At 37.9% G+C, this 24,570-nt stretch overlaps 1 protein-coding gene across 6 annotated transcripts in view; it reads left to right on the forward strand.

Annotated features, from left to right (window-relative positions):
• dlg3 (discs, large homolog 3) overlaps nt 1-24,570 on the forward strand; it is a 95,495-nt gene that overhangs the window by 50,967 nt on the left and 19,958 nt on the right. For 2 of the 6 annotated variants that reach the window (XM_081381868.1, XM_081381869.1), the window contains exons 5-14: nt 6,615-6,668; nt 7,047-7,097; nt 8,435-8,559; nt 9,269-9,438; nt 9,767-9,903; nt 11,480-11,624; nt 13,189-13,345; nt 14,253-14,399; nt 22,011-22,167; nt 22,855-22,957. In XM_081381868.1, coding sequence (XP_081237994.1) covers nt 6,615-6,668; nt 7,047-7,097; nt 8,435-8,559; nt 9,269-9,438; nt 9,767-9,903; nt 11,480-11,624; nt 13,189-13,345; nt 14,253-14,399; nt 22,011-22,167; nt 22,855-22,957 — 1,246 coding nt within the window. Of the gene's footprint in view, nt 1-6,614; nt 6,669-7,046; nt 7,098-8,434; nt 8,560-9,268; nt 9,439-9,766; nt 9,904-11,479; nt 11,625-13,188; nt 13,346-14,252; nt 14,400-19,719; nt 19,926-22,010; nt 22,168-22,854; nt 22,958-24,570 lie in introns of those variants that run through there. The other 4 variants (XM_081381870.1, XM_081381871.1, XM_081381872.1 and 1 more) reach the window with 2 other exon arrangements.

A 24,570-nucleotide genomic window follows, 5' to 3' on the forward strand; every position in this document is an offset into this window, starting at 1 on the left:
AAGTGTGAACTTTCTATTTTATTACCCCCGCATACCTTTATGTTTTGCATTCATCTGAGAATTGATAACAACTGGCACCTATCATAGCTTACACTACCATTAAAAAAAAAAAAAAAAAAATGGAAATAAATGAATTTAATGAACAAGGATGCATTCAGTTGGTCAAAAGGGACAGTAAAGACGTTTATAATGTTACAAAGTAATTATATTTTAAATAAATCTTATTCTTCTATTGATCAAAGTATCCTGAAATAAAATTAATTACGGTTTCCTCAAAACTGTTTTCAGCATTGATAATGATAAGAAATGTATCTTGAGCAGCAAATCAGCATATTAGAATGATTTCTGAAGGATCATGTGACACTCAAGACTGGAGTAATGATGCTGAAATTTCAGCTTTTTGTCATCACAAGAATAAATTACATTTTGAAATATGATCAAATAGATATTTATACAACTTGAGTAGTTATTTTAAATTGTAATATTTCACAATATTATTGTTTTTACTGTATTTTTGATAACATAAATGCTGTCTTGGTGAACAAGAGGCTTTCATAAACATTTAAAAATCTTACCAAAACCCCAAACTTTTGAACGGTAGTGTACAGTCTGTCGATTAGTTGAAAAATAGTTCACTCAGAAATGAAAATTCTGTCATCATTTTATATTCCAAAGTTGTATGACCTTCTTCTGTGGAACACAGAAACATTTATTTTAAAGAATTTTCCCATTGTTTTTGTCTACGTGGTGAAGCAACATGTCAGTGGGTTGGTTTGAAACATAATTTCCTTCAAATGGATAAAACATATTGTTCTGTTTAAGATGACACTACCCTTCTAAAAGCCATTCACTCTGACAGAGTACGTAGTGTTTTGTGTACAGTAAGCACAAAGTGTATTGTTCATAATTTGGGATGCAACTAGGATCAGTCAGCACGTAGGTCACTCAATATGTAAATCATAATGAGATTACTCACATCCAGATTTCCAATAGTTTTTATACAAAATGGCATCTGATGCTTTTGCACACAAATAAGCGAATCAAGAGCAGAAGTCTTGTAATATTGCATATGCTCACCAATGCGGATTCTTCTAGAGAGCAAACTTTAAGAGCAGGTCTTTACTCAGTGTGCAGATGTCTAGATAGAGCTGATGCTGTGCTAACCTCTCACACTGGAGAGTTAGCTGTACCTGAGTGCCATCTGAATCTGTGAGGACCTGTCACGAGGATGGAAGTGTCAGGTGAAAATAGAGATGGTGACGTAGGAAACGCTTTTAGAATATGTTCTTGTAACTCAAATGGTCTTTTCAGGTCTTTACTGCCTAAGAGAGGCACAGAAATTATTCAGGGTCTGCAACTGAAACGCAATCATCCACAGCTGCTGTGACAGCCAGAGGGAATGTTAGGGGGGTGAATATCTGTGCAATATAGCTGAATGTTATATAAAGCTTTCTGCAGTAGTTCTACCCATGTACGCAATGTAAATTTAGCAGTGAAAAGTGATCTTAAAAATGTGTTACAAGTGATATTAAAAATGTGTTTCACTACTCTATATGTGGATTATTATGCCAAGGCTACTAAGAGGGGTAAATTGCAGAAGCACTGCAAAATCTTTTTTCTTGCAGTCTTCCAGTAATAAATATCAAACCAAGCAATCTAAATTTGTTCAGGATCAAAATTGTGCATGATAAAACAATGAGGTCTTATTTTAGTATTATTTATATACTATTATAGTATTATTAATATATTGAATTAGCTTTTATTTTTATATTTTATTTAATAATAATAATTAATAATATTTTTTTTATTAAATAATTTTGTGTGCTTTGTCAATTTTATTTCAGTTTTAGTAATTATAGCGCTTCAACTTAACCGTTAACCTTAATTATTTCAGTTAGATGACAAGTTTTTCATCTAATATAATTATTATTTTTTTTATTTCTTCTCGATTTCAATTTCCGGAAACCCTTCCAGTAACACTTTGTTTAAAGCTTTTATTTAAAATGCATTATAAAAGTATTTTTAATGCATTAATTATGCCATGAAATGCACCTTATAAAGCATTGTATGATCTCATGAATAATTGTAACAGTTTCAATATAATACACCCTTAGAAAGTATAATGCATTTAAACACTACAAACTACCAATTTCAGATGTAAAGGGGAGTCTGTGTATATTGTAATGCTTATTAACTTTGGTTACAATTATTTATGAAAAGATATAATGCATTATAATGCACATTATGTACATCCCTTTATAATGCAGTATACATAAAAGCTACATAAAGTAAAGTGTTACCACAATTTCTAATAGTTTTTGTTTGAGTTTTAGTCAACAATAACAACACTGAAAAGAACATAATCTCAAATTAAGTTGATTTATGGTAGAAAAAATTAAAAAAATAATACAATAAAGTTATATTCTATTATCTTGCACAATTTTGTTTCTTGATAAAGTTTCTCTCTTTTTAAGAATGATTATATTTTTACTGGAAAACAAGATAAACACTGATTAGTTGACAATGTGTGTGGCTTGATTGCAGTTCTATAAAATTTAGTATCAATTGGAGTGATAATCTAGTGCTTCACTCCTCAAGTACTGAAGGGGGTGGAGAGGTAGTGACCATCTCCTCTACTGGTCAGCCGGCGGCCCTGTCAGCATCACCTCACCACAGATCAATCAGATCAATTCTCACAAACACAACAAGGTTTGCATGTAAAAGGCCATGCATGTCAGTTGGTTCACTGCCTCAGTTCATTCATGTTTTGTTAAGAGCATGGACTATTCTATGGTACTACCTAAAACTACAGGATGACATGAATTTGTACACTCCCACCTCTTTGTTATAAAGAACTAGTTTACAAATATGTCTGTCACATCTAGGGTTGCCAACTGTCCCGAATTAGCCGGGACGTCCCGTATTTTGGGTCTAATTTATTTGTCCTGTACGGGACCTCCCTTGTCCCGATTAAATAGACTGCTATGCTGATCTAACCACTGACTGATACAACAGCAACACGACACTAGAGAATGATCACGACACCGCATCATCCAATCACAGCCCACACTCACGCGCATCAGACCATACGTATAACAAACTCTAAATTGAGATTTAATTATTCTTTCGGGACAAATTATTGTTTGATTTGCAAACAGAATCCTGTGGTCTGGTCGCTCCCGGTTCGATCCGGACTCAGCTAACGGCAAATCCCTTTCACTGTCCAGCCGGGTTTTGATTTCGGCAAATCAGTTTTGGTGAATTCAAACAACGTGATTATTGTTCATGAGTCCAACATCCAGCCACGCAAGAAAACATGAAATCTTCCTGAGGGAAAAGTATGCTATTACTTTAATTTCTTTAAAATAGTGTATAATGTTACAAAAGCTTTCTATTTCAGATAAATGCTATTATTTTGAACTATGGTATGTGTGTAGGCCTAATGTGACTTTTTTGTGCGACCTTAAAATTCGTTTTAGAATTAAATTGGACATAAATAGGTTAAGCAAAACAAATGTGTTTATATCTGAGAAAATGTTAAAAACATATGAACCTGAAATGACATATAGCCTACTGTGTATAGCTACAAATATTTTGTGTCCCTTATTTTCCTGTAAAGAACCACGATTGTCCCGCATTTTTCTTTCTGAAGTTGGCAACCCTAGTCACATCCCCCATGTCATTTGGCACCTGTGTTATTTGCTTTCTTTTGTGCAACACAAAATGAGAATATATTCTGCAGAATGTTCAAGCTGCTCTTGAGTATATGAATGTAGACAGTGACTGTCAATCTCCCAAAAGCATGAAGCACTTACATTTTCTTTTTCTCTCAAACAACAGACTTGAAATATAGCACACACCCCAAATTTTTTTGAGTTATGACAACATCGAGTAGAATTAGAGCAACTTAATAATAATATTTTTAAGTTGATTACTCCAACTACTTAAGTTGTAGCCATGTAACCAATTAATCTTATCTATTTCAGTTCAGTTCCACAGCTATCAGCTATCAAGTGTAACTTATTTAACATGTATATTTATTAAGCAAGTAAGATAATTAAAAACTAACAGGTCTTTACTTTCACTATAAAAACAAAAACAAATAAAATAACACTTAATTTCAACATTTACTCTCCTTATCCAATCATATGCAAAGCTTGCTGGGAACTAGAAATCCACTGCCTAATTTCAATATATGTAAATATTTTACAAACAATATTAAGTTGATGTAATAATTATGCCAGCAGAACTCAACAAAATAATGTTTGCCACTCAAAAGGTGTAATTAAAACAATAAGTTAGAATTTTAACTTGCAACCATGCATTTGTTTAAGTTGTGGTAAAAGGTCACCTGTGCACAAGTCATATGAAGTACTCTCATTGTGTTTTTATGGAAGCTTGACAGCACCTAGTCTGTCTTTCTTTGCCTCTTTTTTTTCTCCTTTTGTGTTACTCTATAAGAAAAAATAATAATTTTGGGTTTGGAAGGACACGATCCCTTTGCATTAATTTGGAACTCTTTTTATTACCAGAGCAAAAATAAACATTTTAGAATGTTTGCACATTTTGTATCTAAAATGTAAGACTAAAATGTTACTAAATGTACGGTACCAAAGTTTGGGGTTGGTAAGATTTTTTTGAAGTCTTTTATGCTCGCGCTGAATTTTCTTGATCAAAAATACATTAAAACCAAAAGTAATATTTTGAAATATTGTTTTAACATATTTTAAAATGTTCAAGGCACATTTCTTATTATCAATGTTAAAAATAGAATCTTATTCCTTCTATAGAAATAGAAATCTTTTGTAACAACTAGGGTTGGGTATTGGTTAGGTTTTATCCGATACCAGTACCTACTCGGTATTTTTCAAACGGTTCCGGTGCTTAAACGGTTCTTGAAACGGTACTTAACAAAACTAAACCACACACACTTTATCAAAAAAATAATACCTCTGTGTGTTTGTGTGTGTGTGTGTGTGTGTGTGTGTGTGTGTGTGTGTGTGTGTGTGTGTGTGTGTGTGTGTGTGATTTTCTGAAAAAGATTTTCTGATTTCTGATTAAATGAAAAATTGTGCCCTTTAAAGGGCTAATGTAGCACAAAACACTTGAGTTAAGATAAAAATTTTGTGTTCTCATATTATGACTTTTACAAATCAGAGAAATATCTGACACTGAGCAGAAATATTTAACACACAGTATAGCCATATAAATATACTTGATATTGATATACTTCATACTTGATATTCAAGATTTGCAGTTGGCATTAAAATACTAGACTTACCCTAAGAGGAACACTGGCAGCTGAACTTGAACTTTAGTCAAGCGTGTCAGAGGTTTTGGGTTCTAATCCGCATTCGTAGTTTTTTATTTATTTATTTATTTATTTATTTATTTATTTATTTTAAACCGATTATGCTCATCAGTGGTTGTATATCAAGCAGGGACACTTTGTGTCCATTATATTTTGAGATTTCACCAGAACGAATAGATATGAGGCGCCGTCTAGGGCTTAAATCAAACTTCATTCACGCACATATTAAACCCTTGCATACACATGTACTAGGTAGTCACACATAGGCTACATGTATACTGCTGAATGCTCAAACTAATACATATGAAATGCACAACTTCTAAAGTCGCTCACGCACACACACGCAAACTCTACACACACGAGACGCGCGGAACTCTCCGCGCACATACTCATCTGAGACGCGAGCGCGCACACACACACAAACAATCCACGCACATAATCATAGACGGCGCCTCGTAAATAGATCGTTGTCCGCAACGTATTGAAGCGCGCGTCCGAGTGAAGACAAGTGTGTGCGCGAGCCAAGAGAAAACACTGTAGCCTATCCGCGCCACTGATCGCAGCGGCAACGAGCACTTTGATCACTTGATTTAAAAAACACATTTCAGCGCTAGATCTCTTATTTAACAAACGAACTAAATGAATGCTCTGCTGGTTAACTGGAGATGTTTTATTATTGGATCATTCGTACCGCGAGATGTTTTATAGGGGGCGGTAAAAAACGTCAGGCACCGAAATCAGGCACCGAAAGTTTCGTTCTTATTCGGTCTGGTTACTACCGTTTACGTCGGAACCGGTTCCCCATTGGAACCGAGTTTCGGTACCCAACCCTAGTAACAACGTAAATGTATTTACTGTCACTTTTGATCAATTAAATGCATCGTTACTGAATAAAAACATTAATTTCTTCCCCCAAGAAATAAAAAAATCTGACTGACCCCAAACCTTTGAGCGGTAGTGTAATCATATCCATGCTGATATTCATGTGATATTGCTTAAACATGAAAAATGAAACTAGCCGGAGGGGAAAAACACACGCAGTACTGTCTCTCCTCGGCTCGACTGCAGTTCTCTTTCAGCGGCAGACCACAGGCCGTCTGTAATCTTCACACCTCCAGTCCTGTCCTCACTCTTCCCCCTGAAGCGTCACATCATGGCGATGATGTACCATGCTCTATTGAGACCCACTGTTCCCATGGCATGCATTTACTGTCTCCTCATGACTGCGTGTATGTGTGTGTGTGCATACGTGTGAGCCGCCATTCTCACACACTGAGGTAATGTGCATCTCTTCATCTCACAGGCAAACCCTCCCCCCATCATTGTGAACGCAGACTCACTGGATGCAGGCCCTTATGTAAGTATCTGCTTCATGCTCTCAGCACCTCCAGTAGCGCCTGCCTGCCTGACTGCCTGCCACGTGGAATTATACCCCTCAGCCCGGCCAAACCTTTCCTGTTGTACATGAGATAATAACAATAAAAATATGCAGAGATTAAACCACAGCAGATGTGGCTTTAATGCCGAGTGCAATTATTATTTAACCGTTATAATGAGTAGTCTTTGACTGTGTTTATCAGCCCTATGCCTTGTACATGATTCATACCTCTCAGTTTTATTGCGCTGAGTTTATAGCGATTCTGCTTTTTACATAATTAATGATAGTTGTGACCTTCTGTATAATTTGTTAACATTACTTGTCTATGTTAAACAATTTTTCTTTTGTCTATTATAGGTGAACGGGAGTGATGGCATGTATAAATATGAAGAAATCATTCTGGAGAGGGTAAATATCATTCAGTTGTTTTAAACGTCTGTTATTTTAGGGTGTCTTGTAAAACTTGCCAATATTCTCCTCCACCAATGCTACCTATGAGGACCTGGACACTAGATGGCAGTAAATGTTGAGCTACGTAAATGCCTGCAATTGAACTTCAGGCAATTCAATTTATAGCTGTGGTACATTATCAAAACTGATCATCACCTCAGTTTCTGTCAATACTAGAACACAGTATACAGTCAATACTTTAGAAACACAAATAATGATCAATCCTGATGAAAATCTATAGATATATTAAATTCTTTGTAAATTACCATTAAATCAGTAGGTTTAAATGAGAGTTGAATTAAATGTATTGATATAAAGGAAAACAGATGATAATGAAAAGTATTACAGTATGAACAGCAGTGACTTTAAATGAATGTCCTGTGTAGATCAAAAACTTATTAGGTGTAGTGCAAAAGTTACATTATTATTCTCATTATTCTCAAGTCAGTTGAGAATAATACTTGACAATTTGAAAACACTAAAGTTTGATTATATTTTCGGACTACTAAAAGAGTTTTGAAAATGTACCACTTGTGAAAATACCATGAATTTATCTGAAGTATCTGAAGCTGTTCTTATCTACAAATAATTATCATATGAACTATCATGGTTTTAACATTGCAAAGTCTTTTCATACCTGAAGTTTGTTCAATGCAGATTAATCTAAATCTATCTGCAAAGGCCATTCATTAAACAGCAGTGGATGTTGGATTTGGGTGCATCTCTGAGCTTTCAGCATAATTGCAGGGCTGTTCTGTAAGTGCCATTTCTGTACGCTGAGGCCTAAATAAACTATGTTAAGATCTCACATGTTAAAAGGTCTGTGGGTGTGAATGCTTTAGTTGGAGCTCTCGCAGTGGCTCTGGAGCATGAAAGGCTCACTGGGATGTCTTAGCTCCACTCGCTACTAATTTGCTCCGACCGTCGCTCATTAATTATAGAAAATATTAAAGTGAAATCTTTTCTCAGCTGTCTGCTTTAGGGCCTGTCTTTTGAGATGTGACTGTCAGACAGACCAGTCTGTCTCAGCTTTTTGGCACTGGAATGAAAACAGCAGTGTAAGAGGTGATGAAGTATGGAGGGAGAAATGGGTGGAAGCGGATACGATTTTCTTGAAATGCGCACCACAAATTCCTATATTTAGCAGCATAAAACTGTCCATGCCTTGCTGGTGTTTACGAAGTATTGAGAGCCAGGTGTCTTCCGAAAAGCAGATGCAAATGTTATCCACAAATCTTTGTGAAACGTCTGCATTTCCTCATCTATAATATTCTACTCATGTATGTCATTAATAGGGCAACTCTGGCCTTGGGTTCAGCATTGCTGGAGGTGTGGATAATCCACACATTCCTGATGATCCAGGAATCTTCATCACAAAGATCATCCCAGGAGGTGCCGCTGCCATGGATGGGAGACTAGGGTGAGTGGTCTAGGGTCTCTCAGGGTCTAATATTCATTTTGTGATACTCTTGCTCTGTTCCAAAACCTAGTGAGCTCAGTATTTTAAGGCATCATTGGCAGGCTTCCATAGGTTGTTCTAAAAGTTAGACATCTTAATTATGCTGTCTAGTTTGGCCAAATTCTAAAAGAGGCATTACTTTAGGATGACCTTGGTTAAAAAATAAATTCAAGATGGCGGACATGGTGAGAAAAACTTCAATACTGAAAGGTGTCTAATAAAAGTTAATAAAAAATTGATTATTTTGCTAAGCATTTTTATTCTATTAGAGTATTAGCTTAGCAACTAACTAACAGTGTCATCTTAGCAACATCCACACGATAAGGAATTTTGGGTGAAGAGCGAAATAAGGGTGAAAAACTTTCCCATGCGGATTTTCATGTGAATTAGCTGTGTATAAGTTTGAAAGTGACTTCTGAGGGATATCAGTGTGTAATGATAGCGAACAATGGACTTTTTTGTGACCGCACCTTACGTTGAGTGTTCCAAATTGGGCAGTTATCATTAGGATGATCTCTAAGAGGGAATCTGGCCAGTTTACTTGGTTTTGGAACAAAGTCTCTCTCTCTCTCTCTCTCTCTCTCTCTCTCTCTCTCTCTCTCTCTCTCTCTCTCTCTCTCTCTCTCTATGTTATTGCTGTTTTGACTTTGAATCTCTTCTTGTGTCTAAGGGTAAATGATTGTGTTCTGCGCGTGAATGATGTGGACGTGTCGGAGGTTGTGCACAGCAAGGCAGTGGAGGCTTTGAAGGAGGCCGGCCCAGTGGTCAGGTTGCTGGTACGCAGAAGACAGGCTCCTCCGGAGACCATTTTGGAGGTCAACCTACTCAAAGGGCCTAAAGGTTAGAGGTGCTAAATGTGCACCTAAATACATTTGAGATACACACAGTAGAAATGGCTGTTATGCACGATATCACTTTTATAGCAGTTCTGAATTATTTTGAACTTGTGTTGAATTCGTAAACATTGAGGCATTTTATAATAAATATAAAGTTAACATAATTGTGAAAAATGCATCAGTGCACATTTTTCATTTTTTTCTCATTGAATTCCGTTTCTCTTGAAATATGCCACATTAAGTGGCAGATTTTGAGTGTCATTTCATGTTAACTTAAACTTCAGAAGATCTGATTTCCTGGTTAAAATGTAACTCCATTCTATTCATTCAAGGTCTTGGCTTCAGTATTGCTGGAGGTATAGGCAACCAGCACATCCCGGGTGACAACAGTATCTACATCACAAAGATCATCGAGGGTGGGGCGGCACAGAAAGATGGACGTCTGCAGACAGGCGATCGCCTACTAGCTGTAAGATTTCACCTGCACTCATGCACCTCTGTTCTTCACTATATGTAGAGCCAACACATAGGCAACCTGGTTTTATGCATTGAAAGTTCATTGCATATCTTTGCAGGACCTTTTTTTTCAGTGAATTTCTATATGCTTCAATGACCACAGACACTGTTGCAGCCTATTATGTCGTATTATAGACAATATATCTCATGTGTGAAGATTTATGGGCCACCGTGTGATTGATGTGAAGCTGAGCGCAAACTCAAACAAGGACACATCTGTGATAAAGAGAAACACTTGCATGGCACACAAGTGCCAGAAACTGAGCAAGCTTTGACATGGTCATAAATGCCATAATTAAAAGGCCATGCATCAATCACAGTAGCCATAACTGCAGACATGTAAATATGCCTTTTCTTCCCTTTCTTTTTTTGATTAATTCAGTTTTTTGATTTCTTGAACAGAGTGTCTAGAGTTGGTCAAATTTGAATTATCTCTGTCAACTCTGTGATCACCAGCTGCACTGTTGCTTTTTGTGTGTGCTAAGTTATAATGTGACAAATAATAACAAAGTTATAAGTTATTATAAACTAGATTTGATACTGCATCTGATAATAGTGTGTATCCATACATTTTTGGGAGGATGGTACATTACAAGAATGTAGATGAAAAAATCGGTTGTGAAAGTGACACTTCATCATGCACGGGGTCAGGCAAAATTCAAAATTGATGTATTATCTCCCTTTTATTCAATGAGTTGACATTTATATTGAATTATCTATGTTTTGTGTTTCATGTTACCTATCATCTTGGTATCGGTAACTGAAAAGTTATATGTATTATTAAATACTACATTAGCAGAAGTTGTGACTTTTGCATTTAATTTCAATTAAATTCTGCTTCCTTTCATTCAAATTAGAATTTGGATTCCTGTTTACAGTTAACTACTCTCTGTTCACAAATTGCAAGTTTTGTGGCATTTTCAAATTTTTATTTAAATCTTTAAAGCAACTAAGAAAAAGGAATGCCTTTTAACTCTCAAAATAAATCATATTTAAAATTGCCTTTATATTTTTTGGGTAGTTATTATTTTATTTATGTATGCTGCTTGGATTTATCGTGGGTGTGTTTAACAGTGATAATGCGTGTTAGTTAATTGAGGTGTAATAAAGAAAAAAACCTTTGACCAATCCGTTGGCGTCTATTGACCAGTGAGTATTTCAGAGAGGCAGATGTGAGTCCAATTCGCTATATACTCACATTTCAAACAGACTTGACTCCTTCCACTCCCTTAGAACAAATTGGACACATTTCTATCTGTGAAGCACTTAGTTTTCTGTAGTGTGTAGGTGCCCTAAAGCTTACAAAGGAAAAGCACTACGCTTTTCCAGCTACCCCACCCTCTCGTCCTTCCTTTTGTGACCGGACGGCTGAGAGCTGGAGAATTGAGCACCGTCGTCGATTGTTGGGCCATCCAGCCTCCGCTCCAGTCGCTTCCTTCCTACATCTTCAAATGTGCTGTCGTGAACATTCTGAGTCACGCTTTAGAGACCAGCCGATGTAACATGCGTGTGTGTGTCTGCCTTCGCAGGTGAATAACATCATACTTCAGGATGTACGTCATGAGGAGGCTGTGGCCGCCCTGAAGAATACTTCAGACATGGTCTATCTGAAAGTGGCCAAGCCGGGACCAGTACATCTCAACGACATGTATGCCCCACCAGACTACTCAAGCAGTACGTACCTTCTTTTGCTAATCTCCATCAGCCTTATGCCCTTAAAAACATTCCCAAACTGTTTATTTTATAGCCCAAACACGACTTTTCACACTACATTGATAAACGTGAAAATGACTTTACGGTTGGGGCAATTCAAACATAACCCACATCCCTATCTGCTTTTATCTGTAACCCTGTAATGAAACCGAATGGTGCAGAGCCTGTGAGTGCTGTGGAGTTTTGTAACAGCACTGTGGTGTAGCAGTGGGCGCTGTTTTCAGACACCCACACACACTGCACTGCTGCTCCCATCAGAACACTGATCCCTCCCTCCCACTGAGAGACGAGGCTTTCACACAATCCACCTGCACAATTGCACACACAGCGGCCAAAATTACTACTTATGACGGCTGAATGTCTCTTTTTGGCCATGAAACTGTATTTAGCATTTTTATTGAAAATATATATATTTTTTTTTCAATTGAATAGCAATTACAATGAGATTATTTAGATGTTTTTTACTTGCATATTGATGTCATATACGAGATGAGCCAGTCTCTCAATAAAAGTCTCTCAACGAAAGTGCAACTATAAAACTTTACCTCAGTCAGTCATTTTTGATGGTGTAATCCAGGAATATTGCACATACAGTACCCTCCAAAAGGCAAAGTGGGATTATGGACAATATCAGCATGAATCCTTATCCTTATAATTTGCAATTAAAACCAGCAATAATGATTTTCTTTTTGATTAGAAAATAAAAGACACACTACTGTTTAAAAGGTTGAGGTTATTAGTGTTTTTTTAATAGAAATAAATAATTTTTATTCAGTTTATTCAGTAAAGACATAAAATTAAAAAGGGACAGTAAAAACATTTACTGTATATTTTGGCAAACTATCTTTATTTCAAATAAATGCTTTTCTTTTGAACTCTCCATACATCAAAGAATCACACTTTACAGAAAAATATTAAGCAGCACAACTGTTTTGAACATTGATAATAATAAGAAATGTTTCCTGCTCACAAAATCATCATATTATAATGATTTCGAAGGATCATTTGACACTGAAGACTGGAGTAATGAGGCTGAAAATTCAGCTCTGCCATCACAGGAATAAATTACATTTTAAACTATTTTGAAATTGAAAACTGTCCAATTGTAATAATATTCACAATATTAATGTTTTACTGTATATTTGATCAAATAAATAAAGCTTTGATAATCAAAAGAGAATTATTTTAAAAACATTTTAAAAAATCTTACCAACTCCAAAATTTTTAATGGTTGTATATACAGTATGCACATCACAATCAGGCATGCTTTTTGGCAGCTGTGATGCCTGATAACTACCGATAGATTAAATGTGGCCCTAGCCTCATAGTTTGTGTTGTCCCTTATCAGTAATCACAAAATAAGGATTTATGTTTATAATGTTCAAAAACCTAGTCAAATAATCCTTTTTACAAATTGATTTAAACTAGGTTCTGCACACACATCTTAGAGATGAACCAGTCCTCTGTAGTTACCTGGTGAAATCATCTGCCTTTTTTCCCTTTACTGGTCTCGGCCTCCCTCCAGCCTTTCCCACCATGGTGGACAACCACGTCGGACACAACTCCAGCATGGCCTACATGGGGGGCATGGAGCCTAAACCAGTGTACCAGCCACCCCAGGTCACCCCCTCGAGGTACTCCCCAGTCCCACGGCACATGCTGGGGGAGGAGGACTTCACCAGGTCAGAGTCAAGAATTTAATCATCTATTCACTTATGGTCACTCACTTCTTCACTCCAGGGTTCCCGCGGCCATGAAAATTTTGGAAATATCAGGGAATTTGAACATTTCCAGCCCTGGAAAAGTCATACAAATAGAAATTTCTGCAGCTCTAAACTATTTCATCATCTTGAAATTGTGAATGCAATTTTAATAATAAAAATCATGAAAATGTATTGGTCAAAAAGTGTGGGAACCCTGTCACTCACTCAGATGTCACTTTTCAAGAGCACTCATGCACAAATGACAAAAAGCAACACTTGCATGTCCATATAAATATATATTTGATTAGAGGTGTACTTTGTTTTACCACAATCTGTGCTACAGTTCTTCAGCTTTAGTTGTTTAATTTCTTTTTGGCAGTACTGTTCACATTTTATGATGTAACTGGGAAAAGATAAAAAAAAAAAAAGATTTTAAGTAGGTGTCGAGTGTGGGCTGAAGAACGTCTACGAGGTGTCTAATGCCTCTCTGTGGTGGTTTGTTTGTGAACATTGCTTTAACGCAACATGACTGGTTGAATAAAGTCTCCAACACAATTCCCAACACGGCAAACAAACACTCTGGGTATAAGAAATGCTTCTGGCATGGGGTCAAATGTCTTGAAGTTATGGCCACTGTTGCCTGGACATGAGATGGGTTTTACCTCTCTGAGCATGGACTCCCTGGAGCCTGTGAGTCAGCCCGGGCCCCAGAGCTGACTCGTCCCTCTCTAGCCATCCAGCTGAAGGCATCCTCACTTCTGCATGTGTGTGTTTGTCTCCGTCTGTGTGCATGTGTATGTGTCTTCATACAGTATGTCTCAGTGTCTGCTGTCTCTGTGTGTCTGAAAGCGCCCCGTTTACTGTGTGATTTCTGTACCTCCAATAGGGGCGAGCCCATTTACAGTGCCATCCACAAACCTCATGGGGACACCAGCCCTCCCTCCCCCCATCTGTGCAGCAGGGGGTCTGGGGACGTGGGCTGCAGCCCCGCCCCGCCTGCTCTGTGTCAAAGCCTGGTCCCGTACACCGGCAGGTACTAACCACTGCTTCTCGCTCTGCCTGGCTTAGCATAGCATAGCCTAGTAGTTAACCTAATAACCCCCCCCCCCCCCACCGCACGGCCACCACCCTTCCCCCTACCTCAGCTCAACCTGCAGTGTGGCACAGGTAAGGTCTTGAGGCGATATAGCTCCCTGCCTCGAGCCGTTTACTCCTCTGCAGTGTTGAAGAGATGCCATGCTTTTTTAGCTTGTGGTATTAAACTCCTTAAAGGGTTAGTTCACCCAAAAATGAAAATTCTGTCAGTAATTACTCACCCTCATGTTGTTCCAACCCCTTAAAGACTTTCGTTCATCTTCGGAACACAAATTAAGATATTTTTGATGAAGTCTGAGAGCTGGCTCACTCCTCCATAGGCCTCTATGTTATTGAAACCTGCCGTCCCAGAAAAGTTAGTAAAGACAATGTTTCAAAATAGTCCATGTGACTACAGTGGCTCAACCATAAGTTTACTCACCTCTGGTGAGTTCACGTAGTGTAACAGCGCAGCGCTTCTGGGTTGTACGTCAGCACGTAGGCTCACTATTGGCCGACGCTGGTCATGTGTGTGATGCGTGTGATGTACAACACAGAAGCGCTGCGTTGTTACACTACGTGAACTCACTAGAGGCCCACATAGAAGAAAATGAATAGCTGAATAAAGTCGTTATTTTTGTTTGTTTTTTGCGCACAAAAAGTATTCTCGTCGCTTGATAAACTTATGGTTGAGCCACTTGTAGTCACTTGGACTATTTTAAACATTGTCTTTACTAACTTTTCTGGGATGGCAAGTTTCAATAACATAGAAGCCTATGGAGGAGTGAGACAGCTCTCAGATTTAATCAAACATATCTTAATTTGTGTTCCAAAGATCTTACAGGGTTGGAACAACATGAGGGTGACTAATTACTGACAGAATTTTCATTTTTGGGTGAACTAACCCTTTAAGGCCTGTTCACACCAACAGGAATGTTTGGCACAAAGAAATTGGTCCAATTTTCAATTGTGATTTGTCTGTTCAAACCCGGGCTGAATGAAAATTTACATTCACTCTCTGACTGTCGGTGGCGCTTTTAGAAAGCAGACATTTTCTGGATACTCCGGGACACAAAGCATTAAGAAACTTTCTGATACCCTCATCATGGAGAAGAAAGTAAATCAAACGGTATTTACTCGTTTTTTGTATTCGTTGTGGTGTTTGTCAAACAATAAGTGCACAGAGATTCTTCCTCAGCTATTCACTGTTACTTAGTTAAATACTCTGTACGTGATCACCACAATGCTAGGACAAAGATCACTTTCCTCTTCTGACATGTCATACTCGCTTTTTTCACGAATATATGTCTTGATCTGAAGAAGGACAGATGCAGGTATTTGCACGCGCTCAGTCGATCTCTCTCTCTCTCTCTCTCTCTAAGAATACATTCTTCAATTTTGTTATCATTATTTACTTATTTAACATTCAATACACATGCATGAAGTGTAAAACAAGAAGGGCATAGCCTTTTGAAAAAGGAAAGAACATGAACATCGTAGTTTCCTTGTCAGTATCGCGGAGAAGAAGCCTGCAGCCTTTAGCTTTGGCGAAAACCAAATTGGGGGTTCAGCACCCTCAACTCTATTACAACCCCCCCCCCCCCCAATTCACACCCTGCCCATTTTATACCTATGTTCAATCTCAGACAGTATGTGAGTTTAAACCTAAGCCATCATCCTTTACCAGCCCATATAATGTCCTGGTGTTTTGTGTGCTCTCTGAAGCAGTCTTAGTCTGAGTGATGTACTGTGACTCGCTGTCTGGGATGGGTATAATCTACTTTATGTACCACTATGTATCAGTGATTGTCGCTTAATTCTCGCATACTCACTGTACTATAGTACAGGCTCTACAGTTGAAGGCTAATTATTCAATACATTTTCAACAACCCACACTCTACATATTAACCTTTAGCACATAACTAGTCAACAGATTATGACATGACATGATGATACCTTGTGCAGTTTATTGAAGAGTGATTGCTATTTGAAGTTGGACTTACAATGTTCGGCAGGTAGAATCCATAGACTTACATTGAAAGACTGGAGCTATATCTAGAGACCATCAGAAACTATTTTTTTTGCCTTTGGCCAGTAAGCAATTACCCAGAACTCCCTAGCAACATCCTAGCCAACACATAGCAACATCCTGACAACCTAAACACTCTAGCAACTGCATAGCAATGCCCTGCCCTTTTACATGTGCTAGTACCACACACATTTTATTCAGAAATGCTTATAAAACAACATTTTACAATTGTAGGATGGCATTAGACAATATGAAGAGTTTTTTTGTTTAACTTGTATACAGAGCTATTCTTCCACATGGTGCCCACAAGTGTGTGTGTGTGTGTGTGTGTGTGTGTGTGTGTGTGTGTGTGTGTGTGTGTGTGTGTGTGTGTGTGTGTGTGTGTGTGTTTGTGTGTGATCATGTATGTAGTTTAACAATACTGACCTCCCACCTTTTGAAGTCTTGTACATGTATGTTTATTATATTATGTTAATCAGTTTGTATACTAGCATTGCTGTAGGTCTGACCGAGACTGGAGATTTATTATTCTCCAAACACATAAATACACACTCATGGAGCCTTCCAACACAGGAATGTTTTGGCTTCTATTGCAGTTAGGTGAATATAAACAGTAGGACCTACTCTTACCATAAATGTATAGGGAAGTGAGAGGTCGATTCTGCAGTCAGACTACAAATGAGTAGTGGCGCACATTCCTGAAGCTGTCATGATTCATTTGAATGGGGGAAAGCAGGCCACAAACACACACACACACACACACACACACACACACACACACACACACACACACACACACACACACACACACACACACACACACACACACACACACACACACACACACACACACACACACACACACACACACACACACACACACACACACACACATGTGCCAATGCCCATCACGCACATAGATACACTTAGACAGTCTGTTATAATGTGCTGACATGAACACACACTCCCTTTGACACGTAGCCCAAACACACACACACACACATGCAATATGAGGCACAATATTTAAACCTACACATGGCTACACCTACCAAAGTACATAAATAGTGTTATATTATCCCACTTTGCACTTCACTGTGCCCAAACTAAGCTGTCAAAGTAAGTCTGAACCTTATCACAATCACCCTGGAGGTGTCCCCAGAGGCTAATAAAAGTTGTTTACAGGCAAATATACTTTGTGTTGGTGTACAGTGACAGTTCACTCCTGGAGGACTCTGCCAGTGTGTGTGTGTGTGTGTGTGTTTATATGACTGAGTCACAGGAGAGACTCTGATAGGCCCTCTGCCCATCTGTGCTTCCCCCACACTAGCACGGCAGTCACAGACACATTTAGATCCCTCCATCTGACCCAGTACACACTAACGGCCCCCTGGCTTCTTTACCAGCTGAATACATTATGGAGATTCAGGAGAGATCTCCCACCCACCCTTCGGATTGCGGAACATAATCGGCCGTGCCACCAATCGAACAGGCTAATGACAATCTGCTCGCACACTCATGTTCACAAATGATGGACACACTTTTAGATACAAACCCAGACAGAGACTTTTAAATAGTTCAGGCCATTCGTGACCATGTTTGATTATGGTTTTCAAAAATGGCTTCCTTGCATGACTCATGGAGTTTGTTTTTCCATTCAGTGCATTACGTCACTTGTAATTCAGACTGCCACATACACAACTGTAGGGGGAATAATAATAAATATTATATATATATCTTTAAGTATTTTGTAAATTGTGTTGAAAAGCTGTGCGTTGCAGATTTATCTGGTTATGGCTGATGTTTCAAACTAAAAAAGGACATATAAATTAAATATCCACTGAAACTTAATACATTATGTTCACCATGGGGCAAATGGTTTTATGGCAAGATTTTTTGTGAAGCGGGCCGGGGTAACATACGTGGGAACATTCACCAGTTTCATGCTGAACACATAATGTACTCTCTTTAATATATAACTACAGTTCTAATGTTTGGGTGCGGTAAGATTTTTTTTTTTTTTTTAAGATTTACTTTGAGAATACTTTGCATTGAATTGATCAAAAGTGACAGTAAAAACATTTATAATATTACCAAAGATTTCTATTTCAAATAATTACTGTTATTTTTATCTTTCTATTTTTGAAAGAATCCTGAAAGAAAATGTATCATGGTTTGCATTAACATATTAAGCAGCACAACTTGTATTTCCCAGTACAATTGACATTTCAGAATCTAAATCTTAACAACATCATTGTCAATAAAGCAACACAATAAGTCAAATCACTCATTTGTCATTAGGTGTAGTTTATAGTGTGCAAATAATATTAGGCAGTATAGAATATAATTGAAGCTGGTACTTTTTGGCAGGTTTACTCAGTGACGCACCTGATTGTAAACTGTTGACACACTTGGTTTATTCTTAGCTGCTTGGAGAGGCTGGAAATATCTTGAACGTCTCTTGGCGTGAAGTCAAATGGGACTGAAGAAGTGTGTTCTGAGGAAGAGATTGGTGGTTTTCGACCAGAGCTTTGAAAGCATTCAGAGAAAGAGGAAGACAGAGCAGCCCACAGTAGCCATGAAAGCCATATGATCCTGCCAAAGAGAACATGTTTTCCATGGTGAATTATGTCTCTGTATGTTTCCGGAGAGCAGTATCCACTGTGTCCACCATTAATCACCCGATCAGAGCCAATTACTTAGATCGGAAAGAGGAGCAGACAGACTGCACTGGGGCATTGCAACCCTGTAAACCTTTGAGCCTTGTGGAATATGAATATGAATATGAAATCTTTAATTAAACTCTAGTAATTTCCTCTTCCTCGGAAACAACTTTCCTTGTCCACTGACATCACTTAGACCACGTGGGCTATTGCATAATTTTAGCCAATGAAATGGCTAGTCAAGTTAAGTTTATTTATATAGCGCTTTTCACAATACAGATTGTATCAAAGCAGCTTCACAGTATTAATTAAAATAATACATCAATGTTTGTTTCTAGTGGAAAACGTCCACGTTTCGTAATGCTGATCAATAGCTACTCAATCCATTGTTTTACATTCAGACAATTACTGTATAATCGCGGCCACTTTTCATGATCCAATCAATTTATAATCGATAAAATCAAAATGGAGGATGTGTTATTGTGGTGGACAGCAGTTCATGTGGCTGGGTAAGAGTTAAGTCTTTCTCTGGTCCTGCAGAGGTGACGAGTGACAGGCGATGTGGTGCTGTTTCCCATCACTCCCCTTTCACTTAGAGAAAGCACACATATACACATAAGGCACTTCACAGCACTGTCTGGAGCGAGATACTGAGTCCTGGGGAAAATATTCTTCATATCCCTGCCTGGTAGCTAGCGGCAGGCACCATGTTCACAGTTAACATCTCGTCTTCGTTGCCAATGGTAAAAGTCAATGTAGAGAGACGAGGTATGACAAGCATCACCCTCATGAACAGGTACAGTAGGTCTAATGGTTTGAGTGAGTGAGTGACTGCTGGCATCTGATAACTGCTTTATCTTTTTGTGTACATGGGCGCCTTGAATTGTATAGCTATGAAATAGCAACAAATTTGCTGTTCATTTCTTTCATTTACATTAAAAGTAATTGCATTTATTTAATTAAATTAACAAAGTCATTTTCATATGCTTCTGTTTTCATTTATTTTAATACTTCTGATTATCATCAAGCTGATCTTAATGTTTAATCAACAAAGGATTTGATAGCAGGTTGCCATTCAGAAATGAATTTAATTTAATTTAAAGTAGCAAACAGGATGTGGAATTGCAATTTAAAAAAAAAAAAAAAAGTAGAATTAATTAAATGAATTAAAACTCAAAAGAAAAAGCAATGTTTGTGAAGACAAAAAAGCACAAAGGTTTGAATGTGTATAGGCCTGACCAGGTTGGTAGAACAGTTCATTTCCCAGAACCTATTGTCTATGTTGAATATCTTAGAATTGCAATTCAATTCCTCATCCTGCATGTCATTTCAATTCAAATTTCTGTGGAAATTCAACTTCTTGAAATAAAAAGGAACACAATTTTCAATTCTTAATTATGCACAACCCTTTTTGGAGAGTTTTAACAGGTTAATCAACCACAGTTGTTAAGCATACATGTTCAAAATGAGTGTGTGTGAGCTTTTGCAATTTGTCACTTAGAGCAAGATAGACTGCAAAAGAGAGGAACTAATAAATAATGTTGTGTACAAGACACCCATTAGAGCAACAGAAAACAGGGAACTGTTGTCCAGGTCATGGTTTTACTGTGTGTCATGTAATAAACAGAGGATAAAAAGGTGATTAAAAAAAAACTGTTTACCACTTGCATCAAATTTATGGACATAAGGTTCTCAGTAAATTGATTCACACTCCAGTACACCAATAGATCACACAAAGTACACCACAGTCTGTTTGTGTAATTACGTGTTTCATATATGGACCAAACACTTAGCACAACTTGTCCGGTCACATAAAAGTGCTGTTTTCAGCATCATAAAGCTGCACCATGGGCAGTCGAGATGGAATGGCTCATGTCGAGAGCTAGCCGAGCTCTGCAGAATTCTGAGAAACATGCGTACTACAAATGTTGATGTGTGTTGCATTTTTGGGAACTGGTTATGGTGTGTTATTCTGCAGTACATTCGGAAAGGGTTTTTGACAGCCCCTGAATGTAGTCGAGTCTCGCTGGTGTGCCAGCTCTGGGCAGTCTGGAATGCCTCTCTGCCTGCAGATGAATCACGGCTGCTAAAAAAGTGCCGCAGTCCTGCACAAGGCAGGAATGAGCTCAATGTGTGAATGCGTTTTGTGCCTGTGTGGGAAAGTGTGTTAGTTATCGGTGTGTATGTGTTAGCGCTCATTTCTGGAACAGATCTGGAACATTTGTTGTTTAGCTTTGTTGTGGATGAAAGTTTGCCAGTCTCCTCTAGTCGTGACTAGAGCGTTGTGTTTTCTCATGGATCTGTTCTTCTCGATTTCCTCCCTCTGTAAATGACAGGAGGAAAACGAAATGCAAAATAATAATTTACCTTCTTGGTGGACTGAAACATTATTACTGTTCCTTAACCCTATGAATTCTCTTTTTTTTCTTGATGCAGTCTGGGACGAATGAAACCCATCCCACTCTTAAATGTCTTAATGTGTTTTTTTCCACTATATATACTGTATATATATGAAGAGTTCAGATGCAAAAGCCTCTAAGTGCCATCTGACATTTTCTTCTAGAATGATAATTTTTATGAAGCTTGTATAGTTAAGTTCAGTAATTTCACTTAAATGGCAATAAAAATGGCCTATTAATTGTCATTTAAGTGAAATTACTGAACTTAAACGAGCTTGATAAAATTGATAATTCTAGAAGAAAATTTCAGATGGCACTTAGAGGCTTTTGCTTCTGAACTCTTCATATGTATATATATATATATAATTTTTTTTTACATTTGTTTAAATTTTTTTTTGCACATATATGTCTTTCGTCCCCTCTCTGCTGCTGTGGTGATCCGAGTCCATACTGATCTTTGACACTGTGGTTCTGCTTGGCAGGGAGCCGCGGAAGATCCTACTGCACAAGGGTTCCACAGGTTTGGGATTCAACATTGTGGGCGGGGAGGACGGAGAGGGCATCTTCGTGTCTTTCATCTTGGCAGGAGGGCCAGCCGACCTGAGCGGAGAGCTGAGGAGAGGAGACCGCATCCTTTCGGTCAGTAACTGTCTGTGACACTCAAGTAGAAATAGTAAAGATTAACAGCATTAAAATATATACTACCATTCAAAAGTTCGGGGTCAGTAATATTTTATACTTTTTTTTTTTTTTTTAAAGAAGTCTTATGCTCACATTGGCGGTATTTATAAATACAGTAAAAAAAATCATAATATTTTGACATATTACAATTTAAAATAATTGTATTTTAATGTATTTGAATATGTATATATATTTTTAATGTAATGTATTCCTGTTATGTCAAAGCTGAATGTTCAGCATCATTACTCCAGATTTCAGTGTCACATGATCCTTCAGAAATCATTCTAATATGGTGATTTGCTCATTAAATATTTTAATATTTTTGTGAATACCAAAAAAAATCTTTATCAGGATTAATAGAAAGTTTAAAAGAACTGCATTTATTTGAAATAGAAATCTTTTGTAACATTATAAATTTCTTTACTGTCACTTTTGATCAATATAATGCATCCTTACTGAATAAAATTCGGTAGTGTATATTAGATGGAATGGGAGAGGAATGGAATTTTTCATGATTTCTAATACAGTCTCTGTAAATTGGCATGAAGTCTTAGAGCTAATATTGCATCATGTGATTTGCATGAGTGTGTGGTGTGTGGCGTGTGGGGGTTGTTGCTTTAATCTGTTACCATGGTATTGTCCCAGGTGAATGGTGTAAACCTGCGCAATGCTACCCATGAGCAGGCTGCTGCTGCACTGAAGAGGGCTGGACAGACGGTGACCATCATTGCCCAGTACAGACCAGAAGGTAGAGTGGCTCTTTTCATGATGTTTGTCACTGCAAAATAAAGTGTGCTCCTTATAGGACAATGAATGAGATAAACAATGAGAATAGATTTGAGCTTATTCATGCAAGTTAGCTTTTTTGTAGGGTCTTATTTATTTAAGAGCAATAAATTAATTAATTCAAATAGATCAAAACTGTGTTTCTAAGAATAGATCACCATTATGTGGGATTATTTCATCAAGACCCCAACTGCTCTTGCTTTCTTCACACACCCATGTGTTGTGCCTGTTGTGTCTTGCCTGTTTCTGTAATCACTCCATCACAGTGGCATAGAGTACTACTGTATATTCCTTTTAGAAAGGTGAACTAAGCCTCACCTAGTTTTATGAGAAAGAATCCTTATTTGCAAATGAGGACATTGTGACTGATAGTTGTAGCTTTTGTTGAATTGAGGTGGGCAGACATTCATTTTTGACTTGCTATGCTAAATGAAGCCTTCAATAATAATAAAGCTGCAGGCTATTAAAAACTATGCATGAAGAAGCACTCCGACTGCATCTGTAGTTTTACTGAATTCACTGGAACGAAACAACGAAGAATCACGTGAACCGGTTCACAATGCCAGTGTCAACAATTAATTGCAGCAAATAATAGTTAGGTACTAATAAGGATTTTTATTAGATGAATCATGGCTGCAACAAACTGAACTGGGACTTATGAAATCACAATAAACTTCGGAAGTCGGAACGTTTATATCATTTAATGTGCTTCACCGTGTGTCAAGAACCATTCGATGGCGTTAAAGAATCACTTAATCCGGTTCTTTGAAGCGAACTGTTCAAAAAAACCGATTCACATAAATGAGTCTGGCTTCCAAACAAAAGTTCACTCGTGAATGAAAGCACTGGGATGAAATTGTGCCAGAAGTGGGAGGGATCAACCTGAGAGGAAAAAAGGGGGGAAAGAACTAAATGGACTAAAAACCACGGAGTGCAGGAAGCGCTTGACTTTACCGTTTGAAAGCTTATTTTTGGCGCAGGGTTAGCTTTCATCTGCTGGATCACTATGAAAGACTGTCTGACTGGAGATGTGGAATAAGCGCGCGCTGGTCGCGTGAGCGGGGCGGATTGAAACCCCGAGTCTCGAGCGCGAATGAGACTCAGTTTTAAAGAAGAAGGTGCCGCTATTGGAATGGGAGGAGCAAAGCGCAGGACAGACCGAAACATTTTCACTAAACTCTTTAACGTTACTATTTATTTACATTTCGTGTCGATTTGAAACAAAAGAAAACGGCATTTCCTCCTTGCGCTGTGAAGCATTCTTTTTTGTTTGACTTGTTTTTTTTTTCCTTACCAAAAATGTTTTTTCGAGTGAGTTGGACAACGAGAGATTGAACTGAACACAGCGCTTTAGCCGCCGCCGCCGGGTAAGATCACCTCAACTCAACTCATATTCATAAAGCATTTACTGGAAAGAGCTGGGTAAAATAGACGAAAACTATCAATGGGATGTAAATTTATGTTTAATTGTCTACATAACTGCTTTATATCCTTTAGTATGATTTGCTGAAAAGGAAAGCGTCGGTGTCCACGATGGATTTCTGTTAGCTCGAGCTGCATGTTCAACCCTTATGT

This window comes from Scardinius erythrophthalmus, assembly GCF_964197995.2.
Source record: "Scardinius erythrophthalmus genome assembly, chromosome: 13".
Classification (NCBI taxonomy): domain Eukaryota; kingdom Metazoa; phylum Chordata; class Actinopteri; order Cypriniformes; family Leuciscidae; genus Scardinius; species Scardinius erythrophthalmus.